At 49.7% G+C, this 19,937-nt stretch overlaps 1 protein-coding gene across 4 annotated transcripts in view; it reads right to left on the bottom strand.

Moving 5' to 3' along the window:
• Window positions 1–244: 244 nt before the first annotated feature.
• The window catches only part of LOC144509988 (F-box only protein 6-like), a 29,011-nt gene continuing 9,318 nt past the window's right edge, over window positions 245–19,937 (bottom strand). The window contains exons 2-6 of one of the 4 annotated variants that reach the window (XM_078239068.1): window positions 15,363–15,687; window positions 9,273–9,399; window positions 7,267–7,362; window positions 4,917–5,052; window positions 245–3,326 (exon numbers count right to left, since the gene is read on the bottom strand). In XM_078239068.1, coding sequence (XP_078095194.1) covers window positions 3,192–3,326; window positions 4,917–5,052; window positions 7,267–7,362; window positions 9,273–9,399; window positions 15,363–15,618 — 750 coding nt within the window. In that variant the 5' untranslated portion in view covers window positions 15,619–15,687 and the 3' untranslated portion in view covers window positions 245–3,191. Of the gene's footprint in view, window positions 3,327–4,916; window positions 5,053–7,266; window positions 7,363–9,272; window positions 9,400–15,362; window positions 15,723–19,937 lie in introns of those variants that run through there. The other 3 variants (XM_078239069.1, XM_078239067.1, XM_078239066.1) reach the window with 3 other exon arrangements.

The following is a 19,937-nucleotide window of genomic DNA, read 5'->3' as shown; positions in this document are numbered from 1 at the left end:
TGGCGGAGCAGGCTTGAAGGGACCGAATGGCCTACTCCTGTCTTGAATGTATCGCCCGGCAGGGGGTTTATTTAAACAGTGAGAGGAAAAGGAAGGAAAAAATTTCTCATATCTGCTTGACCGAGAAACAGAATATCTTCATTGGCTAATATTGTGTCACGAGGCACAGACATTTTTGTAATCCAGCCACACCGGACAGCTGTTAGTCCGACCGACTAATAAGAACACCTGAACTACTACTCAGTTGTTTTTTAAGGAACAATTTATTGAGTACAGTATTTGTCGTAACAGTTTACAGAAGGCAATTGCACAGAATAGGAGAAAAAGGCTTACTGTTGATGCTTTGAAGGGTTAATAGTTCTAAGCATTATCTAAAGCATGTCCTGATAATAAATACCTCTATTAACACTGAGTGCAAAAGCTTTCATTTACCTTGGTCTTTTAAAGTGGTTCATGGAGTTTTATGCTCTTCATATTATGAAAACTGGATCATTTATTTTTTACAAATTTGTACCATTGCTCAGGAAGTCTACAAAAGACCCAAAGAACCCGCCCTCCACAATCCATTCCATGATAGAAATGCATTATGGATAACAAGGACACGTTCACTTTCTGATTACGCTTGAACAGTCAACAGGTCTCAAGATGGAGACCAGCCTGGTGTTTTCAGCAAATTTGCTTCCAGCTCAGTGGACTGGGACCACTGGCACTTTTGCCTCCAGCCGGTCTATCACAAGAGGAGAGTAACCTCAGAACTGGACAGATCTGTATTGCACAACGATCATAGAATCCCTACAGTGCAGAAGGAGGCCATTTGGCCCATCAAGAGTGCACCGACCACATTCCCGCCCAGGTCCTATTCCCGTAACCCTACATATTTACCCTGCTAATCCCCCTAGGGTCAATTTAGCACGGCCAATCAACCTAACCCGCACGTCTTTGGACTGTGGGAGGAAACCGGAGCACCCAGAGGAAACCCACGCAGACACGGGGGAGAATGTGCAAACTCCACACAGACAGTGACCCAAGCCGGGAATTGAACCCGGGTCCCTGGTACGGTGAGGCAACAGTGCTAACCACCGTGCCGCAACGATAACAAGCATTTCTCAATCTTCTTGGCCAGATAACATTGTACGTATTGGACCTAAAGCAGACCTGCCTCGACCACAGTCAGGAGGCCTGTTTCAGTTGCTCGCTGAGATATTTCTTCCAAATACCTCACAGCAATTTGTACATTCTCTCCGGCGTTCCATTTTAAATACTTTAATTGATATACAAATGGTTTAAAACAGAAGCAAATTGAACCCAAAGAATCAATCCAATTTATTACAAGTAGGGCCGAGAACCTCAGAAAAAGTCACAAAATAAAAAAATAGTAACTTTGTGCATGAAAAACCACGTTTGGAAAAAGATTTTCCTTTTTATTTGGTTAAGAACTGGGGGTAGTCAGCAAAAGAGACAGCAAATCGATGTGTCCCTGTAGTGGGGGTTTTCTCTCTCTGTGGCTTGATTCTCTTAAAAACTTAGAATTAAACTCGCAAAGGCAATAATTTTCAGCTTTAAGACGTAACAAAAAATTTATTTTAAACATAAAGACATACAAGACGTTAACCTTGGCCGCGGGAGGCCTTTGGGAGAGGTCTTAACCACTAACCTGTGTTACTTGGCCCTCCAAAGGCTTCCGCGGCCAAGGTTAATGTCTTTATGTTAAAAATAAATTTTTAGTCGTGCCTTGAAACTGAAAATTATTGCCTTTAGTGAGTTTAATTCTAAGTTTTCTTAAGTTTTTAAGGGAATCAGGCCACCGACAGAAAACCCCCACTACAGTCCCTTCTTCCAAAATGGCGTCACACACAAGTGATTGACACAATTCAATGGCATTTACATCAAGCAGACTCTACGGAAACTAAATCAGCTTTACCCCCTTTTCGTCTCGTGAAGTATTTGCCTCTTAAACACATCTGGGCCAAAGAGATGAGAAGAGCATGAAAGCTACTTAATCGAGAGTGCAATAGATTCCACACACTGGGAGTCGTTTGGGATAATTTGGTGGCATCTCAAGTGAATGACTTCAGACAAAATTAGACTGAAACTGTGCCACGATATTAATCTTTATGGGAGTTCTCCACCCGGCAGGCAACATCTAGGAACACATTTGCTAAAAGAGAAGGCATAAAAAAGGTACTGACCCATTCATTACTAATATTCAACATCTCGTTGTCACTCCTAAAGATCCAACAACAATCTGCCTTTAATTGCATCCAACCCAATAAATGGAAAAGGGTCATTTCTTCAAAATACTCGCCCAGTGTCAGTGCAAAAAGAGAGAATTCTAAAGACAGTCTTTGCTGCTCTGAGAAATGGTCTCCTGTCCCATTGAGGAGCCCCCCTCCCCCCCACCTGATTTCAGGTGTTTTACCCCCTGGGTCCCTTTAAGGATGGATGGAGACGTCGAGACTTCACTCCAATCGAGGTGATTTTGCAGTGAACAGGGAGGCCACCTAGTGCAACCCACTCACAGATCAGCACCTTACTGTATCTTGGACGAGCGTTATGAATAATCTTCTGCTAAAGTGCTTCCTCTTTAAGCCAAAAAAAGGTTAGGTCCATATCTTCTTACCACCAGGGTTTTGCAGTTACCTGGTTCACGGCAATTAAAGATAGATTGTCGCTCAATCTACGGGGTTGCCATAGAGCAGCGAACATGCCAGTGCCTTTCTCCCCCCCACATCTCTCGGTTCATTATTTTAATCCATTCTGAATCTTGACTGATGACAATAACTGTTATGAAAGGATCTGTTCCGCCGGATGTGATGCGCAGACCATGAAAGTATAAAGTGAATTCAATGTTATTCTCGTATCCAAGGTACAAAACACAAATCAGATTCAACCAAACCTTTTGATAATTCTCTTCGATAAGGCCAAAAATGGCGGGTAATACTCAGCAGGTCAGGCTGCATCCGTGGAGAGAGAAACAGACTTAAGCATTCAGGTGGATGATGTTTCAGCAGAACTCCCCTAAAAGCTCATCAACCTGAAATGTTCACCGCTTCTCTCCTCACAGTTGCTTCCCGACCTGTTGAGCATCTTTCTGTTTCCATATCGGATTCCCAGCATCAGGGGCTATCGTCTTGCAGTTTGAACAAACATTTGGTCTTATTCATCTGGTCCAAGTGGCAGTCCCAGAACAATCATAGTTCCACGGTGACACTGCTGTTGGTGACCCGCACTCCGTACCATCCTGCCCAGAACTGCGTGTCTCTCCCCTCGTGAGCGAACTTAACGTATCGAACACCAGGCCCATAATTTTCAAAAACATGGGTCATCTGCAAGGTAAGAATTGCTGCCGGTTATCACACAGCGTGAATGAGCGATTCTAGTCTGTCCTCTGATTCCACAGGTTACACAGAAATAAAGATAACTTTTCACTCTGCGTGCTTCAGCTTTGCATTAAGGCCTCAGGTTCTGCTCCCAGCATGAGCTAGGTGAGGTGACCTGTGGTAATACCACCGCCTCATACCCATGGAGAGGAAAAGGCCAGTCAGGGTTTCTGTCTCCCTAAAGCACATTCTCGTGCATGTATGCAATGGAGGACGAAGGGAACCAATTCGTAAGGCCTTCTGCAGTCAAAGAGCTGGTCCATGTTGACAGCAGAGAGGGAGGAAATATTTGCAAGAGAAAGGGGGGGAAGGGGGGAAAGAATCTTAGAATCTTAGAAACCCTACAGCACAGAAAGAGGCCATTCAGCCCATCGAGTCTGCACCGACCACAATCCCACCCAGGCCCTACCCCCATATCCCTACATATTTACCCACTAATCCCTCTAACCTACGCATCCCAGGACACCAAGGGCAATTTTAGCATGGCCAATCAACCTAACCCGCACACCTTTGGACTGTGGGAGGAAACTGGAGCACCCGGAGGAAACCCACGCAGACACGAGGAGAATGTGCAAACTCCACACAGACAGTGACCCGAGCCGGGAATCGAACCCAGGTCCCTGGAGCTGTGAAGCAGCAGTGCTAACCACTGTGCTACCGGGAAAGGAAGGGAGAAAGGAAGGGAGAAAGGAAGGGAGAAAGGAAGGGGGAAAGGAAGGGGGAAAGGAAGGGGGAAAGGAAGGGGGAAAGGAAGGGGGAAAGGAAGGGGGAAAGGAAGGGGGAAAGGAAGGGGGAAAGGAAGGGGGAAAGGAAGGGGGAAAGGAAGGGGGAAAGGAAGGGGGAAAGGAAGGGGGAAAGGAAGGGGGAAAGGAAGGGGGAAAGGAAGGGGGAAAGGAAGGGGGAAAGGAAGGGGGAAAGGAAGGGGGAAAGGAAGGGGGAAAGGAAGGGGGAAAGGAAGGGGGAAAGGAAGGGGGAAAGGAAGGGGGAAAGGAAGGGGGAAAGGAAGGGGGAAAGGAAGGGGGAAAGGAAGGGGGAAAGGAAGGGGGAAAGGAAGGGGGAAAGGAAGGGGGAAAGGAAGGGGGAAAGGAAGGGGGAAAGGAAGGGGGAAAGGAAGGGGGAAAGGAAGGGGGAAAGGAAGGGGGAAAGGAAGGGGGAAAGGAAGGGGGAAAGGAAGGGGGAAAGGAAGGGGGAAAGGAAGGGGGAAAGGAAGGGGGAAAGGAAGGGGGAAAGGAAGGGGGAAAGGAAGGGGGAAAGGAAGGGGGAAAGGAAGGGGGAAAGGAAGGGGGAAAGGAAGGGGGAAAGGGAGAACACAACAGGATATGTTAGTGGATGTGGCAGAAACACGGGGGCCATGGGAGATTGGCACGAGGAGACAGATCACAGGAACGATTCTGGACCCCACCACTGGCTGAACACAGCAGCAACAATACTGACAGTCACACAGGTAATTGAAAGGTTAACTCGTTACGGAAATTGTAGATATGACCAAAACTCTAGATAGAGAAAATGGAGTAAAATGCAAATATAATGAGGTACCTGGTTCCATTTGGCATCGCTCCATTGCGGGATTGTGACCTCCTCTGACCTGTAACTGCGGATGACGCTCCTCCTCTCAGACAGCAGCTCCACCTCCAAGGAGTACACACAGCCACAGTCACGTCTTGCTGCATACCTGCCACCAGTGCAGAACGGTATTTCAATACTGCAGCTCAGGACAATGCACACCGGCACAGCAGCTCAGGAATAACCCTGTCCAGAACTGGTCAGTGCAATAACAGACCATTCTGCCCATCTAGTCCCACCCTACATTGTTTAATCCAAACTTGTTCAACCCATGGCCCACAGGCCACAGCTCTAAGCCTCTATATCCAGTCCATGGAGCCAGTGTTCAAAATACAGGCAAGTACAGCGAAAGATTCTGTCAGGAACTATTCCTCCAATCAAAGGCTCTTTCTCGCCATTGGGCCTACGCAGATTTGGGAGAGAAACAGTCTCTGAATGGAGTAGCAGGAGGCTGAATGACTTGTGTGTGTGTCCACCTTTGGCCTTGCTCTCCTGCACCCTGGTACCCAAGCACTAGTCCGCTAAAGGGGCACAATGGTCAAGATGGCAAAGTGGGTCGGGAAGGCCATGAGCAACAATGCCTGCCCAGGGCACCCGGTGTCCCAGACAGGGCAAAGTGAGGAAGCGTACCCCTTTTCAGATTGTCTGGAATACCTCCTCAGCAAGATGTCCAAGCCTTCCCCGTGCCAGAGTAGGGAGCAAGCGAGTGAGCCTGGTGAGCAGACAAAGTGAGCGAGCGAGCGTAAAACTGAGAGAGCGGAAATAAGAAAGACACACATCCCTCCCCTAAAACTCATCCACAAAAGGGCGGCATGGTGCTGAGCACTGCTGCCTCACAGCGCCAGGGACCCGTGTTCAATTCCGGCCTTGGGCGGCTGTTTGTGCGGAGTCTGCACGTTCTCCCCGTGTCTGCGTGGGTTTCCTCCGGGTGCTCCGGTTTCCTCCCACAAGATGTGCAGAGTAGGTGGATTGGCCGTGCTGAATTTCAGGGTGTTTAACAGAGTAAATATGTGAGGTTAAGGGGTTAGGGCCTGCGTAGGATTGTTGTCGGTGCAGGCTCAATAGGCTGAACGGCCTCCTTCTTCCACTGTAGGGATTCTTTGAAAGCAGGCCACGAGAGGATGAACGCAACCTGCTTCTTACCCCCTGCACAAAGCCAGCACGGAGTGTGTACCACCACAGGTGAATGCAAGGTCAGTGTCATTTAGACCTAACTCCTTAGCTGAGTTCCGATACCCATCCCATCCCTAGTGACCAGGACTTGGGGCCTAGTCTGTGTGATTTGTTAGCTTTGCTGTTTGGCACTTGATCATCTTCATTAATTACTCCCATTTAAAAATGGTTATTGATTCTTCCTTCACAAATTCATTTTTAATGTCGTGCCAAGCCTTATCTTGCCAAAATTTGCTCAGTGGCCCCTTGAGTGAGAAAAAGCTTGAAGCGTGTCCCCCAGGGTGAATAGATTGGACAAGCCTGATTTAACCCTTCAGATTCCAGCAACCGCAGTACTTTGCTTATCCTAGTTTAACCCTTGCTGAGCATCCTTGCTATCCGTCTGGCTATTCATTATTCTAATTTGCCCAATTAGTGCTCAGTCTCTGGGTTACTGCCCTTTATTACACAATTAAAAATCTAGCCCCACCGGTGAGTTTAATTTTTCTGCATAAATCTGACATTTAATTTCTACATAATGTTTTTAATTAATTTGTGGGACACGGGCATCGTTGGCTGGCCAGCATTTATTGCCCATCTCAAGTTGCCCTTTTGAGGGCAGCTGAGAGACAGCCACATTGTTTTTTTTTAAAGTTTATTTATCAAGTAAGCTTACATTAACACTGCAATGAAGTTACTGTGAAAACCCCCTAGTCGCCACACTCCGGTACCTGTTCGGGTACACTGAGGGAGAATTTTAGCATGGCCAATGCACCTAACCAGCACATCTTTCGGACTGCGGGAGGAAACCGGAGCACCCGGAGGAAACCCACGCAGACACGGGGAGAATGTGCAAATTCCACACAGACAGTGACCCGAGGCAGGAATCGAACCCAGGTCCCTGTGCCACCCCTTCCTCAAAAGGACATTAGTGAACCAGATGGGTTTTTCCGACAATCTACAATGGTTTCATGGTCATCAGTAGATCCTTAATTCCAGATTTTCTTTTTAAATTGAATTCAAATTCCACCATCTGTCGTGGTGGGATTTGAACCTGGGTCTCCAGAACATTACTGGATTAATGGTCTCGCGATAATATCCCTTATTGGTCATTTTCTCAAATTGCTGATATCTAATCGAATATTGCTGGATGAAAAGGTGCATTACTCACCAATCACTGACTATAATTTTAGGCTGAACTACATCGATCAGGCCTGGCCAAAATCCATTTGCCATCAAATCAATTAGCTGGGACTTCTGGCATAATCTGTCAAAGAGAAACATGAAAAATGAAATAACTTACATTTATTGAGCACGTCTCATGGCCCCACGACATTCCAAGGTGATTTGCAACCGGTGAGATAATTTTGAATTGTAGCCACTGTTGTAATGTAGGAAAATGATGGGTAACCTAGGTAACATGATAATGACCAAATCAACTGTTTTAGAGTGATGTTGGTTTAGTGACTAAAAATTGTCCCTCTGCCCTTCATTAAAGGACAGGAAACAGCGAGTCATGGTAAATGGTTGTTTTTTTCAAAATGGAAGATGGTAAACAGCAGTTTTGATTTAATTTATTATTGTCACATGTATTGGGATACAGTGAAAAGTTATTGTTTCTTCCGCGCTATACAGACAAAACATACCTTTCATAGAGCACATAGGGGAGAAGGAAAGGATAGGGTGCAGAATATAAGTGTTGCAGTTACCAATAAGGTGAGGAGAAAGACCAACTCAATACGTGATAGGACCATTCAAAAATCTGATGGCAGCAGGGAAGAAGCTGTTCTTGAGTCAGTTGGTACGTGACCTCAGACTTTTGTATCTTTTTCCCGACGGAAGAGAGTATGCCCGGGATGCGTGGGGCCCTCGATTATGCTGGCTGCTTTTCCGAGGCAGTGGGAAGTGTAGACGGAGTCAATGGATGGGAGGCTGGTTTGAGTGAAGGACCGGGGTGTTGGTGTTCCCTAGGGATCAGTGCTGAGATCAGTACTTTTATGACTTGGGAGTTTGGAAGAGAGAGAAAAAAATGTCAAAATTTGCCAACTTGGAGTTGTGACAGGCAGTGAAGATAGGGTCAATCAAGATGGAATTTAACACGGATAAGTGTGACGTGACACATTTCGGCAGAAGCGAGATTGAGTGGCAGTACAGACTGAAAGTAAACTCACGAGAGACCGAGGGTTCACTTACATTGACCTTTCAAGGTGGCAGTACATATTAAGAGAGGGCATTTTAAGAGTCAGCCTTATTGCTGTGGATCTGGAATCACTTGCACGCCAGACTTCCTTCCTTTAAGGACATTAGCCGATGCAGTATGATGTGTACAAATGTGCAGTTATCCACTTTGGATGGAGAAACGGAATGGCAGAGTATTATTCAAATGGACATAGATTGGAAAATGTTGATGTACAAAGAGTGTCCTTGTACACCAGTCACTGAAAGTAAGCCTGAAGGCACAGCAAACAGTTAGGAAGGCAAATGGTATGTTAGCCTTCACTGCAAGAGGACTTGAGGACAGGAGCAAGGATGGCATACTGCAGCTGCGCAGGTGAGGCCACACATGGAGTATTGTGTGCCGTTTTGGTCTCCTTATCCAAGAAAGGATGTACTTGCCATAGAGGGAGTGCAGTGAAGGTTTACCAAACTGATTCCTGGGAAGGCAGGGTTTTCATACGAGGAGAGATGAGGTCAGTTGGGCCTGTATTCACTGGAATTTAGATGAATGAGTGGGGGATCTCATTGAAAGGTGTAAAATTCTGACAGGGCTGGACAGACTGGATGCAGGGATGTTGTTTCCTCTGGCTGGAGGGTTGAGAACAAGGGGTCACAGTCTCAGGATATGGGGTAAGCCATTTAAGACTGAGATGAGGTGAAATTTCTTCACTCAGGGTGGTGAACCTGTGGAACCCTCTACCACAGGAGGCTGTGGAGGCCAAGTCATTGAATGTATTTCAGAAGGACACAAAGGGAGGGAAGCAGGGCACGAGGGAGGGAGGCCATGAGGGAGGAAGGGAGAGAGGGAGGGAATGCAAGCAGACCAGTTATTCTCCAGAGATGAAGAAACATTTGACAAGAGCTTCCTAAGGCAGTGGCAATCTCATCATGTTCTGACTGGCGATTGGAAGGAAGGAGTTAGAATAAGCTCAGCGCAGCGCAGTACAATCGAATCCTTACCCATAAGATGTGACAAAGTACTTCTTTACAGTTTTGTCGGGAAGATTTTGTCCATGGGCTCCTGGGAGGGTTTCTACTTTCCATTCATCCCCACCATTATCGTCAATGTCCCAAAACTGAAAATCTTCTGTCGGAACAGAAATAAAGTCAGCAGGAAGAACTTACATCTACACTGCATCTTATTACACAGTTAAAGCATGTCAACAACCAATTCAGAATTTACACTCTTCCAAAATGATGAAAGACCTTTCACTCAACTCTCTCAAATATTTTATCGTCAGCTTGCAACTGAGGTCCCGGGATTCGGCGATTGGTCTTTGCGTGAGAGATAGAGCTATTTCACAGTGTTCTGAAGTCTGGGGCAGGGATACCAGTTTAAAAAATGAAACTGTGATACAAACATTGGCAGCACGGTGGCACAGTGGTTAGCACTGCTGCCTCACAGTGCCAGGGTCCCGGGTTCAATTCCCGGCTTGGGCCTGTGTGGAGTCTGCATGTTCTCCCCGTGTCTGCGTGGGTTTCCTCCGGGTGCTCCGGTTTCCTCCCACAGTCCAAAGATGTGCGGGGTTAGGTGCATTGGCCATGCTAAATTGCCCCTCGGTGTCCCAGGGTGCGTAGGTTAGATGGATTAGCAGGGTAAATATGTGGGATTACAGGGATAGGGGCTGGGTGGGATTGTTGTCGGTACAGACTCGATGGGTCGAATGGCCTCCTTCTGTACTGTAGGGATTCCATGATTCTATGAGTCTAAACTCGGGCATGTTTGAAGGCTGTAGGAAGGAAATGGTGCTGCCAAAGTCTCCAGAACAGTGATATGATCTTCCGTTTAGTGGTGTTGCTCGAGGCAGTACAGCCAGTACCGGAGGAGTGGAAATTTCCTTCAATTAAATATTGGGAAGATCAAAACCATTGTGTTCAACGACTGCAACAAACTCTGTTCCCTAGCTCCATCGCTCTCCCTGCCGTCTGTCTGAGGCTATTCACAACCTTGCCACTACTTTTGGCGCTGGTGCCCACTTAGCTATACCATCAATAAAACTGTTTATTCCCATCTCTGGAACATTGTTCAACTCCAAGACGAAACCTTCACCCTCACCACTGCCATTGTCACTCCCACACTCCTGGCCTGCCTCCCTTAAATCGGCCCTGCGTAAACACGAAACCATCCAAAACCGCTGCTGCCAATGTTCTAACTTACACCAAGTCCCGTTCAAACATCACCCCAGTCTCGCTGATGGTTGTGAACAGTCTGGTTCAGTATCAGACACGTGGCAGGGAGAGCAGTGGGGTCAGCAGCTGGGGAACAGAGTTTGCCGCAGTGGCTGAAGTTTGAAGTTTATTTATTCGTGTCACAAGTAGGTTTACATTAACGCTGCAACGAAGTTACTGTGAAAATCCCCTAGTTGCCACACTCCGGTGCCTGTTCGGGTAACACTGAGGGAGAATTTAGCATGGCCAATGCACCTAACCAGCACGTCTTTCGGACTGTGGGAGGAAACCGGAGCACCCGGAGGAAACCCGCGCAGACACGGGGAGAATGTGCAGACTCCGCACAGACACTGACCCAAACCGGGAATCGAACCCGGGTTCTTGGTACTGTGAGGCAGCAGTGCTAACCCACTGTGCAAACCTGCTTCGATCTTCCCAATATTTAATTGTAGGGTCTTTCCACTCACCCAGTATGTGGCCCTCAGTGAAGCAATTTTAAAATCCTCACCCTAGTTTATAATTCCCTCCATGATCTCGATCCAAACCCTGAGAGTTTCAGCCCCACAACCCTCACAGATATGTGACATACGCGAGGGCTGGTAGAGATGTGTTCATCACTGTTTGCTGTGTGATTATCCAGGTCCATTCTGCAGTGACTTTCAAGGAGGTTCTACAATCTGCGCCCAGTTAGGAACAAACTTGCAGCACCAAGGAATGATACCAACTCTTTGATGTTAACAGGATTAGAAACACACTTTGGCATTGTTCTATGTAGGCTTTATTCCAGACTGTGTTACTCTGTACCCCAGAAATTCATGCTGCAAATGTGTCTGTGTCGAGTGTCAGATTGTGTTGAGCGAGGCAAGTGGGAGCGCTGCTGATCACATTCTGCCTTGCCCCTGCCAACATCAACAGTGAGGTTGAACACCCACTTTGGTTCTTTAGTCTTGTTGGACACTATCTTCCGAAATTCACTAAGGGCTGAACTTTGTCCATAGAGCATTCTGTGGCACTGAAACACCTTCATGAGTAATGAAAGGCACGAGATCTCAACCTTGCTTCACAAATGGAATTGGAAGGTATCTCTGTCACATGTCGAGCCTTGTGTAGATTGCAAAGTCATGAAATGACGCTGATAACTCTTTGATCATATGAAGTGGATACTTGTCTGGAATGATTGTTTTGTTGACCATGTTAAGGTCGGCACTAAGTCTGCCATTTTTAGGTCATGAAATGACGAGGCCCATATCCCTCTATACCCATCTTACCCATGTAACTGTCGAAATGCTTTTTAAACTTCAAAATTGTACCCACCTCTACTACTACCTCGGGCAGCTTGTTCCAGACACTCACCACCCTGTGTGTGAAAAAATTGCCCCTCTGGACACTTTTGTATCTCTCCCCTCTCACCTTAAACCTATGCCCTCTAGTTTTAGACTCCCCTACCTTTGGGAAAAGATATTGACTATCTAGCTGATCTGTGCCCCTCATTATTTTATAGACTTCACTCAGTAATATCTACTACTACAAGTCATTTCAGTTCCTGCAATACTTCAGCACGGTTCGAAAATGGCAATCATCTCAAATGTTTAAGTTTATTTATTAGTGTCACAAGTAGGCTTACATTAAAACTGCAATGAAGTCACTAGGGCGGCACGGTAGCACAGTGGTTAGCACAGCTGCTTCACAGCTCCAGGGTCCCGGGTTCGATTCCCGGCTCGGGTCACTGTCTGTGTGGAGTTTGCACATTCTCCTCGTGTCTGCGTGGGTTTCCTCCAGGTGCTCCGGTTTCCTCCCACAGTCCAAAGATGTGCGGGTTAGGTTGATTGGCCAGGTTAAAAATTGCCCCTTAGAGTCCCGAGATGCGTCGGTTAGCGGGATTAGTGGGTAAATATGTGGGGGTAGGGCCTGGGTGGAATTGTGGTCGGTGCAGACTCGATGGGCCGAATGGCCTCCTTCTGCACTGTAGGGTTTCTATGATTTCTATGAAAATCCCCTAGTCGCCACACTCCGGTGCCTGTTTGGGTACACTGAGGGAGAATTTAGCACGGCCAACGCACCCAACCAACACGTCTTTCGGACTGTGGGAGGAAACCGGAGCACCCGGAGGAAACGCATGCAGACACAGGGAGATTGTGCAGACTCCGCACAGTGACCCAAGCCGGGAATCGAACCCGGATTCCCTAGCGCTGTGAAGCAGCAGTGCTAGCCACTGTGCCACTCCTTTTTTTCTGCGCAACTTCTTGTGCAAATTCTACGCAACTGGTGGGAGTGACATGTCGACGTGACAGTAACCTTTCAAACTCTGCAAAGCCCCAACTGTAATGAAGGATATTCTTGTGCACACACTGCGTCGTCGATCCTGTTAATATATGGCCTACAAGTTTGAAGTATCTCAAATACTGACTCCATCCAGTAACCCGCGGATAAAATCTACAGGCCAAGTCTCTGGGGAGTTTATAGAAAATTAAGGCTTGGGGCACTTCATACCTCCGATATACACATCGTGAGAAGGTGCCAATTAAATAGCAAGTCAGGTAGTATCAGAAAAACATGTTTCAGGTCGATCACTCTTCATCAGAAGGATGATGAGCTGAAACTTTAATGTAGTCTTTCTCTTCACGGATGTTGCCTGACCTGCTGAGTGCTCCCAGTATTTCCTGGTTTTATTTCAGATGTCCTGCGTCTGCAGTATTTTGCTTTTGTGCCAATTAAATAGTCCCATCGTACCTTTAATTAAAAAATGACCTCATAAAAAGGAAATAATAAACCTTTCAATTATTTATTTTTCAAACTGAAGAACCGGGATGAGGGCCAAGTGCCACGGCTCGGGGCTACATGGGGTTAAAAAGAGTAGAATAGCAACCCCGATAAATTGAACCATGGCTACGGGATCCCAAGCCTGGATTTTTAAACTCTGTAGCTTAATGACAGAATGACTGAGGGAGGCCACGTGCTTCTTCGTTCAGAGATTCTGGGAGCGAATGGCCTGAATGACAAGACAGGCACAGCAGGGGGCAGGCGAGAGAGGGCGAGGGGGGGGCGAGGGCGGGCGAGGGGGGGGCGAGGGCGGGCGAGGGGGGGGCGAGGGCGGGGCGAGGGGCAGGCGAGGGCGGGCGAGGGGCAGGCGAGGGCGGGCGAGGGGCAGGCGAGAGAGGGCGAGGGGCAGGCGAGAGAGGGCGAGGGGCAGGCGAGAGAGGGCGAGGGGCAGGCGAGAGAGGGCGAGGGGCAGGCGAGAGAGGGCGAGGGGCAGGCGAGAGAGGGCGAGGGGCAGGCGAGAGAGGGCGAGGGGCAGGCGAGAGAGGGCGAGGGGCAGGCGAGAGAGGGCGAGGGGCAGGCGAGAGAGGGCGAGGGGCAGGCGAGAGAGGGCGAGGGGCAGGCGAGAGAGGGCGAGGGGCAGGCGAGAGAGGGCGAGGGGCAGGCGAGAGAGGGCGAGGGGCAGGCGAGAGAGGGCGAGGGGCAGGCGAGAGAGGGCGAGGGGCAGGCGAGAGAGGGCGAGGGGCAGGCGAGAGAGGGCGAGGGGCAGGCGAGAGAGGGCGAGGGGCAGGCGAGAGAGGGCGAGGGGCAGGCGAGAGAGGGCGAGGGGCAGGCGAGAGAGGGCGAGGGGCAGGCGAGAGAGGGCGAGGGGCAGGCGAGAGAGGGCGAGGGGCAGGCGAGAGAGGGCGAGGGGCAGGCGAGAGAGGGCGAGGGGCAGGCGAGAGAGGGCGAGGGGCAGGCGAGAGAGGGCGAGGGGCAGGCGAGAGAGGGCGAGGGGCAGGCGAGAGAGGGCGAGGGGCAGGCGAGAGAGGGCGAGGGGCAGGCGAGAGAGGGCGAGGGGCAGGCGAGAGAGGGCGAGGGGCAGGCGAGAGAGGGCGAGGGGCAGGCGAGAGAGGGCGAGGGGCAGGCGAGAGAGGGCGAGGGTGTGTGTGTGGCGGGGGGGGGGGGGGGGGGGGGGGGGTTTGTGGGAGGTTGCATCGGGTTGAGGGAACTGGCAAGGCCCGGGATGTGGTGTCAGTCTAATTGTTGGTACAAGACAAAACAAGAGCTGCAGTGGGCCACAGCTGGGCACGTCCCATCTTCCCTATTTTAAACAAAAGACGACAAATGCTAAAAATAAAACTTCCTGGGCAGCTGAGATGATGTGGGTCCGATTGGAGGCTCGAGATGTGGGTTTGGACAGTCAGCTTGAGAGATTGGAAGACGCACTCCTGCCACTCACCACCTGGAAACTGGCAGCAATGAAACCTGGGAAAACTGGCACAGCAGTAATGTTCAAATCAGGCTCTCAATCACACGGCCAACTTCATTGACAATAAGCATCCCATCTTGGACACCGGAGTAAAACTGGGGGTGAGCGTCTGCATGGCGGGTTGGTCTGCGTTCCGCACATTTCATTTTGAAATGACAGACATCTCCTGCCCATTGTTGGGCGGTTAATCTCAAGATCAATGTGTTAAAATAGGAGATCAATGTGTTAAAATAGGAGATGGCACAGTGACTCTTAACCTGAGGACAGCGAGGTTGGAGAGGAGGCTGGGGGACGATATTTGGAGGAGCAAGAGAGGGAAGTCTAGAGGAGCAATGACCACAATGCTGCCAGTGAGAGAGCGGAGCCACTCAATGAACCCACTAGTCCCAGGCAGTCAAATGAAAGAATGGATTTAAAAATCACCACATGCCATTGCATAGGAATCACAACCAACTTGTTCAAGCCCTTTTTGTGAGATGCTCTTCCACCTCTTGCCCCTTTAGACACAAACCCACGCACTGGATTCATAACCCATCACCATTCAACACAGGCCGAGACCCTTCTGCCAACGACATGCTGGTGAATTCAGAAAGAGTTCATGCAGCCGAGACTGCAACACAAGCCCAAAGGAGAAACTTAACCATGGCACTGACCTACTCCACAGGGGTTCTTGATCAAGTTCACCGTCGGTAGCAAGAAATACAAATTCCTCCAGTCGTCCGGAGTCCAGTGCAAATTCCGCTTGATCGCTTTTTCGCGAATACACTTCTCCTTCCAAATGTGCGTTCCGTCCACCAGCTCCTTCCACAAGCGGCAGACCAGTCGGCATGATAAAACCAACTCCCTTCCCGGCACATGGCATAAGATCTCCGCTAGGGCATCTTCGTGCAGGTCTCCCAGAGTGGCCATCCTTTGAAAGGTGAAAGGGAGTTGGGGGAGTGGGGCGTGTAATGCCCAGAAGGTCGATCGTCTTTCAGGCTGCAAACCAAACATTGGGGTTAGAAAAGGGTTAATGTTTGCACAAGTGTATGTTTTTTGTTCTTTTCTTCCACCTCTTGAGCCAGCGGGGTGATGGCTTCAAGCCCCCTTTCCAAGCCTTCAGCTACACAATCTAGGCTGACACTGCAGCACAGTGCTGAGGGAGCTTGGCACTGCCACACATACCCGCCGCTTGGTTGAGACTTTAAACCGAAGACCCGGCTGCCTTCTCAGGTGAAAGTGAAAGATCCCATTCCACAGCGCCAGGAACCCGGGTTCGATTCCCGGCCTCAGGTCACTGACTGTTGGAGTTTGCACATTCTCCCCGTATCTGCATGGGTTTCCTCTGGTACTCCGGTTTCCTCCCACAGTCCAAAGATGTGCGGGTTAGGTTGATTGGCCATGCTAAATTGACCCTAGTGTCAGGGGATTAGCTTGGGTAAATATGTGGGGTTACGGGAATCGGGCCTGGGGTGGGATTGTGGTCATAGAGTTATAGAGGTTTACAGCATGGAAACAGGCCCTTCGGCCCAACTTGTCCATGCCGCCCTTTTATTTTTAAAAACTAAGCTAATCCCTAACTCTTTCTCGTTTAATAATATCCTTTTAATAATAGGTGACCAGAACTGTACACAGTATTCCAAGTGTGGCCTTACCAGTGTCTTGTACAACTGTACACACCCGATGGGCTGAATGGCCTCCTTCTGCACTGTAGGAATCCTATGGATTCTATTTCAAAGTTCAGGGAGCGCCTAGCCAAAATGTATTCCTCAAGCAAGCAAGGGCAGGTTAGTGGGCAGAGGGCTTACCGGTGAACTTGCTGCAAGCTAGGACACGGGCAGGTTAGTGGGCACAGGGGTGACTGGTGAACTTGCTGCAAGCTGGGACATGGGCAGCAGAGTTTTGGATGAGTTGAAGTTTATTGAGGATGGGAAGATGGCAGGCCATGCAGCAGAACATTAGAATTGTCCAGGCTTGAGGTGACAAAGGCACAAGTTTCAGCAGATACACTGAAGCAGGGCAGAGCGGGGGCGATGTTACTGAGGTGGAAGCAGCCTTGGCGACTGCGCGGAGATCATCCTAGGGTCAAACGGGAAAGCGCGGTTGCGAACTGTCTGACTCAGCCTCGAGGCAGTTTGCCCGGGACAGGCACGGAGTCGATGGTCAGGGAGTGGAGTTTGAGGCGGGATCAGGGTCCCCGGCTTCGATCTTCCCAATACTGAACAGCAAACTTCTGCTCATCCAGGGCTGCTGTCGGATAAGCAGTGTGACCAAACAGGAGCAGTGGAGGGGGGTCGACGGAGGTGGTGGGGAGGTAGAGCAAGCCATTGGCTTCCGCAGTACGGCTGCCCGGGAAAACTCTCCCGCTCCGACCGCCTCGCAATCAGGCAAATCGTAATGATCCCACAGGCTGACAATTTAACCACATTCTCAACGCACCTTTCCAGGTTCATGACCCTGCAGCTTCTGGCCCAGAGGGACGGAGGGAGGGAGGGAGGGAGGGGGGGCTACCCACTGGGCCACAAGGCCTCCTTGTTCAGACTTATAAAGCAGCATCTAACAGAAAATGCACACGATCGAGAGAATGCAGCTGATTCCATAATCCAGCCAGCAACATAAACGGTGCATGGCTGAACCCCAGCAGCTTACACTGGCGGCAGACTTTTAACTTAGGGGGTCAGGCAGGCAAGTAAAGACACACATTCTCTGTTGGTACACAGGAGTGACGCAGTTGTACGTTTATGATATTCCACTTTTCGCTTCAATGTTTCTTTTTATGAACACAGTGATCCTTTTAAGATCATAGAATCGTTCGGCCCATCGAGTCTACACCGACAACAATCCCACCCAGGCCCTATCCCTGTCACCCCACACAGTTACCCTGCTAATCCCCCGGACACTAAGGGGCAATTTAGCACGGCCAATGCGCCTAACCGGCACATCATTGGGCTGTGGGAGGAAACCGGAGCACCCGGAGGAAACCCATGCTGACATGGGGAGAACGTGCAGACTCCGCACTGACAGCCGAGCATTCTGTGAATAATACAGAGCCATATTAATAATAATTTAATATGTGCCGTGTTGCCCCTTTTTTTGGCTGAAAATTTCTATGTCATTTAATGCAGTCACAAAATACTATAACAGGTCTTAGAAGAATTGTCATCTTATTCCCATAATCCAGAAACCCTCCCCCCCTTCTTTTGAATGGACCTACCTTATATTAAGCTGATCTTTCTCTGCACCCTACCTATGACTGTAACACTATATTCTGCACCCTCTCCTTTCTTTCTCCCCTACATACTCTATGAACGGTATGCTTTGTCTGTATAACGCACAAAAAACAATACTTTTCACTGTATCCCAATACATGTGACAATAATAAATCAAATCAAAAAATCTTCTCCAAGATACGGGGGCGGTCTATGTCCATCACTCAACCCCTCCCCCCACCCACCCGACTGCCATCCTGCCGTGTGCCAGCAAGGGTGGAGATTCATTGTGGGCGATGACGCCAAACAGGCAACTGTCACCTTTGCCCAGAGGTCACCAGATGGCGAACAGTTAATTTCTTTGTCTGCCACATAACCCTTGCAGCACCCCGCCCTCTGGTGCAGCCCTTGGACACTGAGGCTTAATAGCATTCACATACATGGGAACAGGCCAAAGGTCCATCTCTGGATGGCCTTGGTCTGCATGGCTCTGTATTATTCACTGAATCCTCAGGCAAACCTCTTCGTAGTCCATTACAGTATTCAAAACATCCCTAACCAAATCTGGATATTACTGACTGATTCTGTCCCTGTGGGTTTTAGATGGAACTCAATCCAATAACTAATCTCCACGTTATTAATATTTTGGAGAGTTGGGAGGGGGGAGGTTCACCCAGATGTTCTGGCAGTAAAGTGCTCTGGGACAGTCTGAGGTGGTGGAAACCCCCTGTATAAATGCGAGTATTTCGCTCCAAGTTATGACTACAGATCATGACACAATACAGCGGATAATCTGCCGATAACTGGACAATGAAGAACTCCGTATCTAACTACTGTGGATCTAATTCAAACTCCAGAGCTGTGCTCATCGCTGTGAGGCTTAGACAAACAATATAAAACCATACACACAAAACATCGACGCAAATACTGCAGTCACAGGGGAACACCATGTTTTCCCGACTCTCTGCAAATCACAAACCAAAAATAAAATCAATGTTTCATTTATATTAACGATGCTTTCAGTGACGGTGGGAAGGGGGGTTGGATGTTTTCTCTGTCTGTCTCCCCTGAGGGGGGTGGGTGGGGGGGGATTCTCTCCCTCTGTCCCTGCGGGCTCGTTCGCTCCCCTCTGGGATGGGTGGGACACTCCCTTATTCCCTTGGGGCTCTCTCTCCCTTGTGGGACAGGGTCTCTATCTCCCAACAAACAATGCCTGGGGCGGGGGGGAGGAGTTATTTTCCTCCCTCACCCCCTCACCCTCCTGACTCCCTCCTCACTCCCTCGCCCTCCTCACTCTCCTCACTCCCTCCTCACTCCCTCCTCACTCCCTCACCCTCCTCACTCCCTCCTCACTCCCTCACCCTCCTCACTCCCTCCTCACTCCCTCATCCTCCACACTCCCTCACCCTCCTCACTCCCTCCTCACTCCCTCACCCTACACACTCCCTCACCCTCCTCACTCCCTCCTCACTCCCTCCCTCCACACTCCCTCACCCTCCTCACTCCCTCCTCACTCCCTCTCCCTCCACACTCCCTCACCCTCCTCACTCCCTCCTCACTCCTCACCCTCCTCACTCCCTCACCCTCCTCACGCACTCACCCTCCTCACTACCTCACCCTCCTCACTCCCTCACCCTCCTCACTCCCTCCTCACTCCCTCCTCACTCCCTCACCCTCCTCACTCCCTCCTCACTCCCTCCACACTCCCTCACCCTCCTCACTCCGTCGTCACTCCCTCCTCACTCCCTCCTCACTCCCTCACCCTCCTCACTCCCTCCTCACTCCCTCCTCACTCCCTCACCCTCTTCACTCCTCCTCACTCCCTCCTCACTCCCTCACCCACCAAACTCCCTCACCTCCTCACTCCCTCACCCTCCTCACTCCCTCACCCTCACTCCCTCCTCACTCCCTCACCCTCCCACCTCTCACTCCTCCTCACTCCCTCACTCTCACTCCCTCCTCACCTCCTCACTCCCCACACCCTCCTCACTCCCTCCTCACTCCCCTCCTTACTCCCCTCCTCACTCCCTCCTCACTCCC

The sequence above is a fragment of the Mustelus asterias genome, chromosome 22 (genome assembly GCF_964213995.1).
Source record: "Mustelus asterias chromosome 22, sMusAst1.hap1.1, whole genome shotgun sequence".
In the NCBI taxonomy this organism is placed as follows: Eukaryota; Metazoa; Chordata; class Chondrichthyes; order Carcharhiniformes; family Triakidae; genus Mustelus; species Mustelus asterias.
The sequence above is the reverse complement of the archived record's forward strand: the minus strand, read 5'-3'. Positions and strand labels throughout refer to the sequence as shown.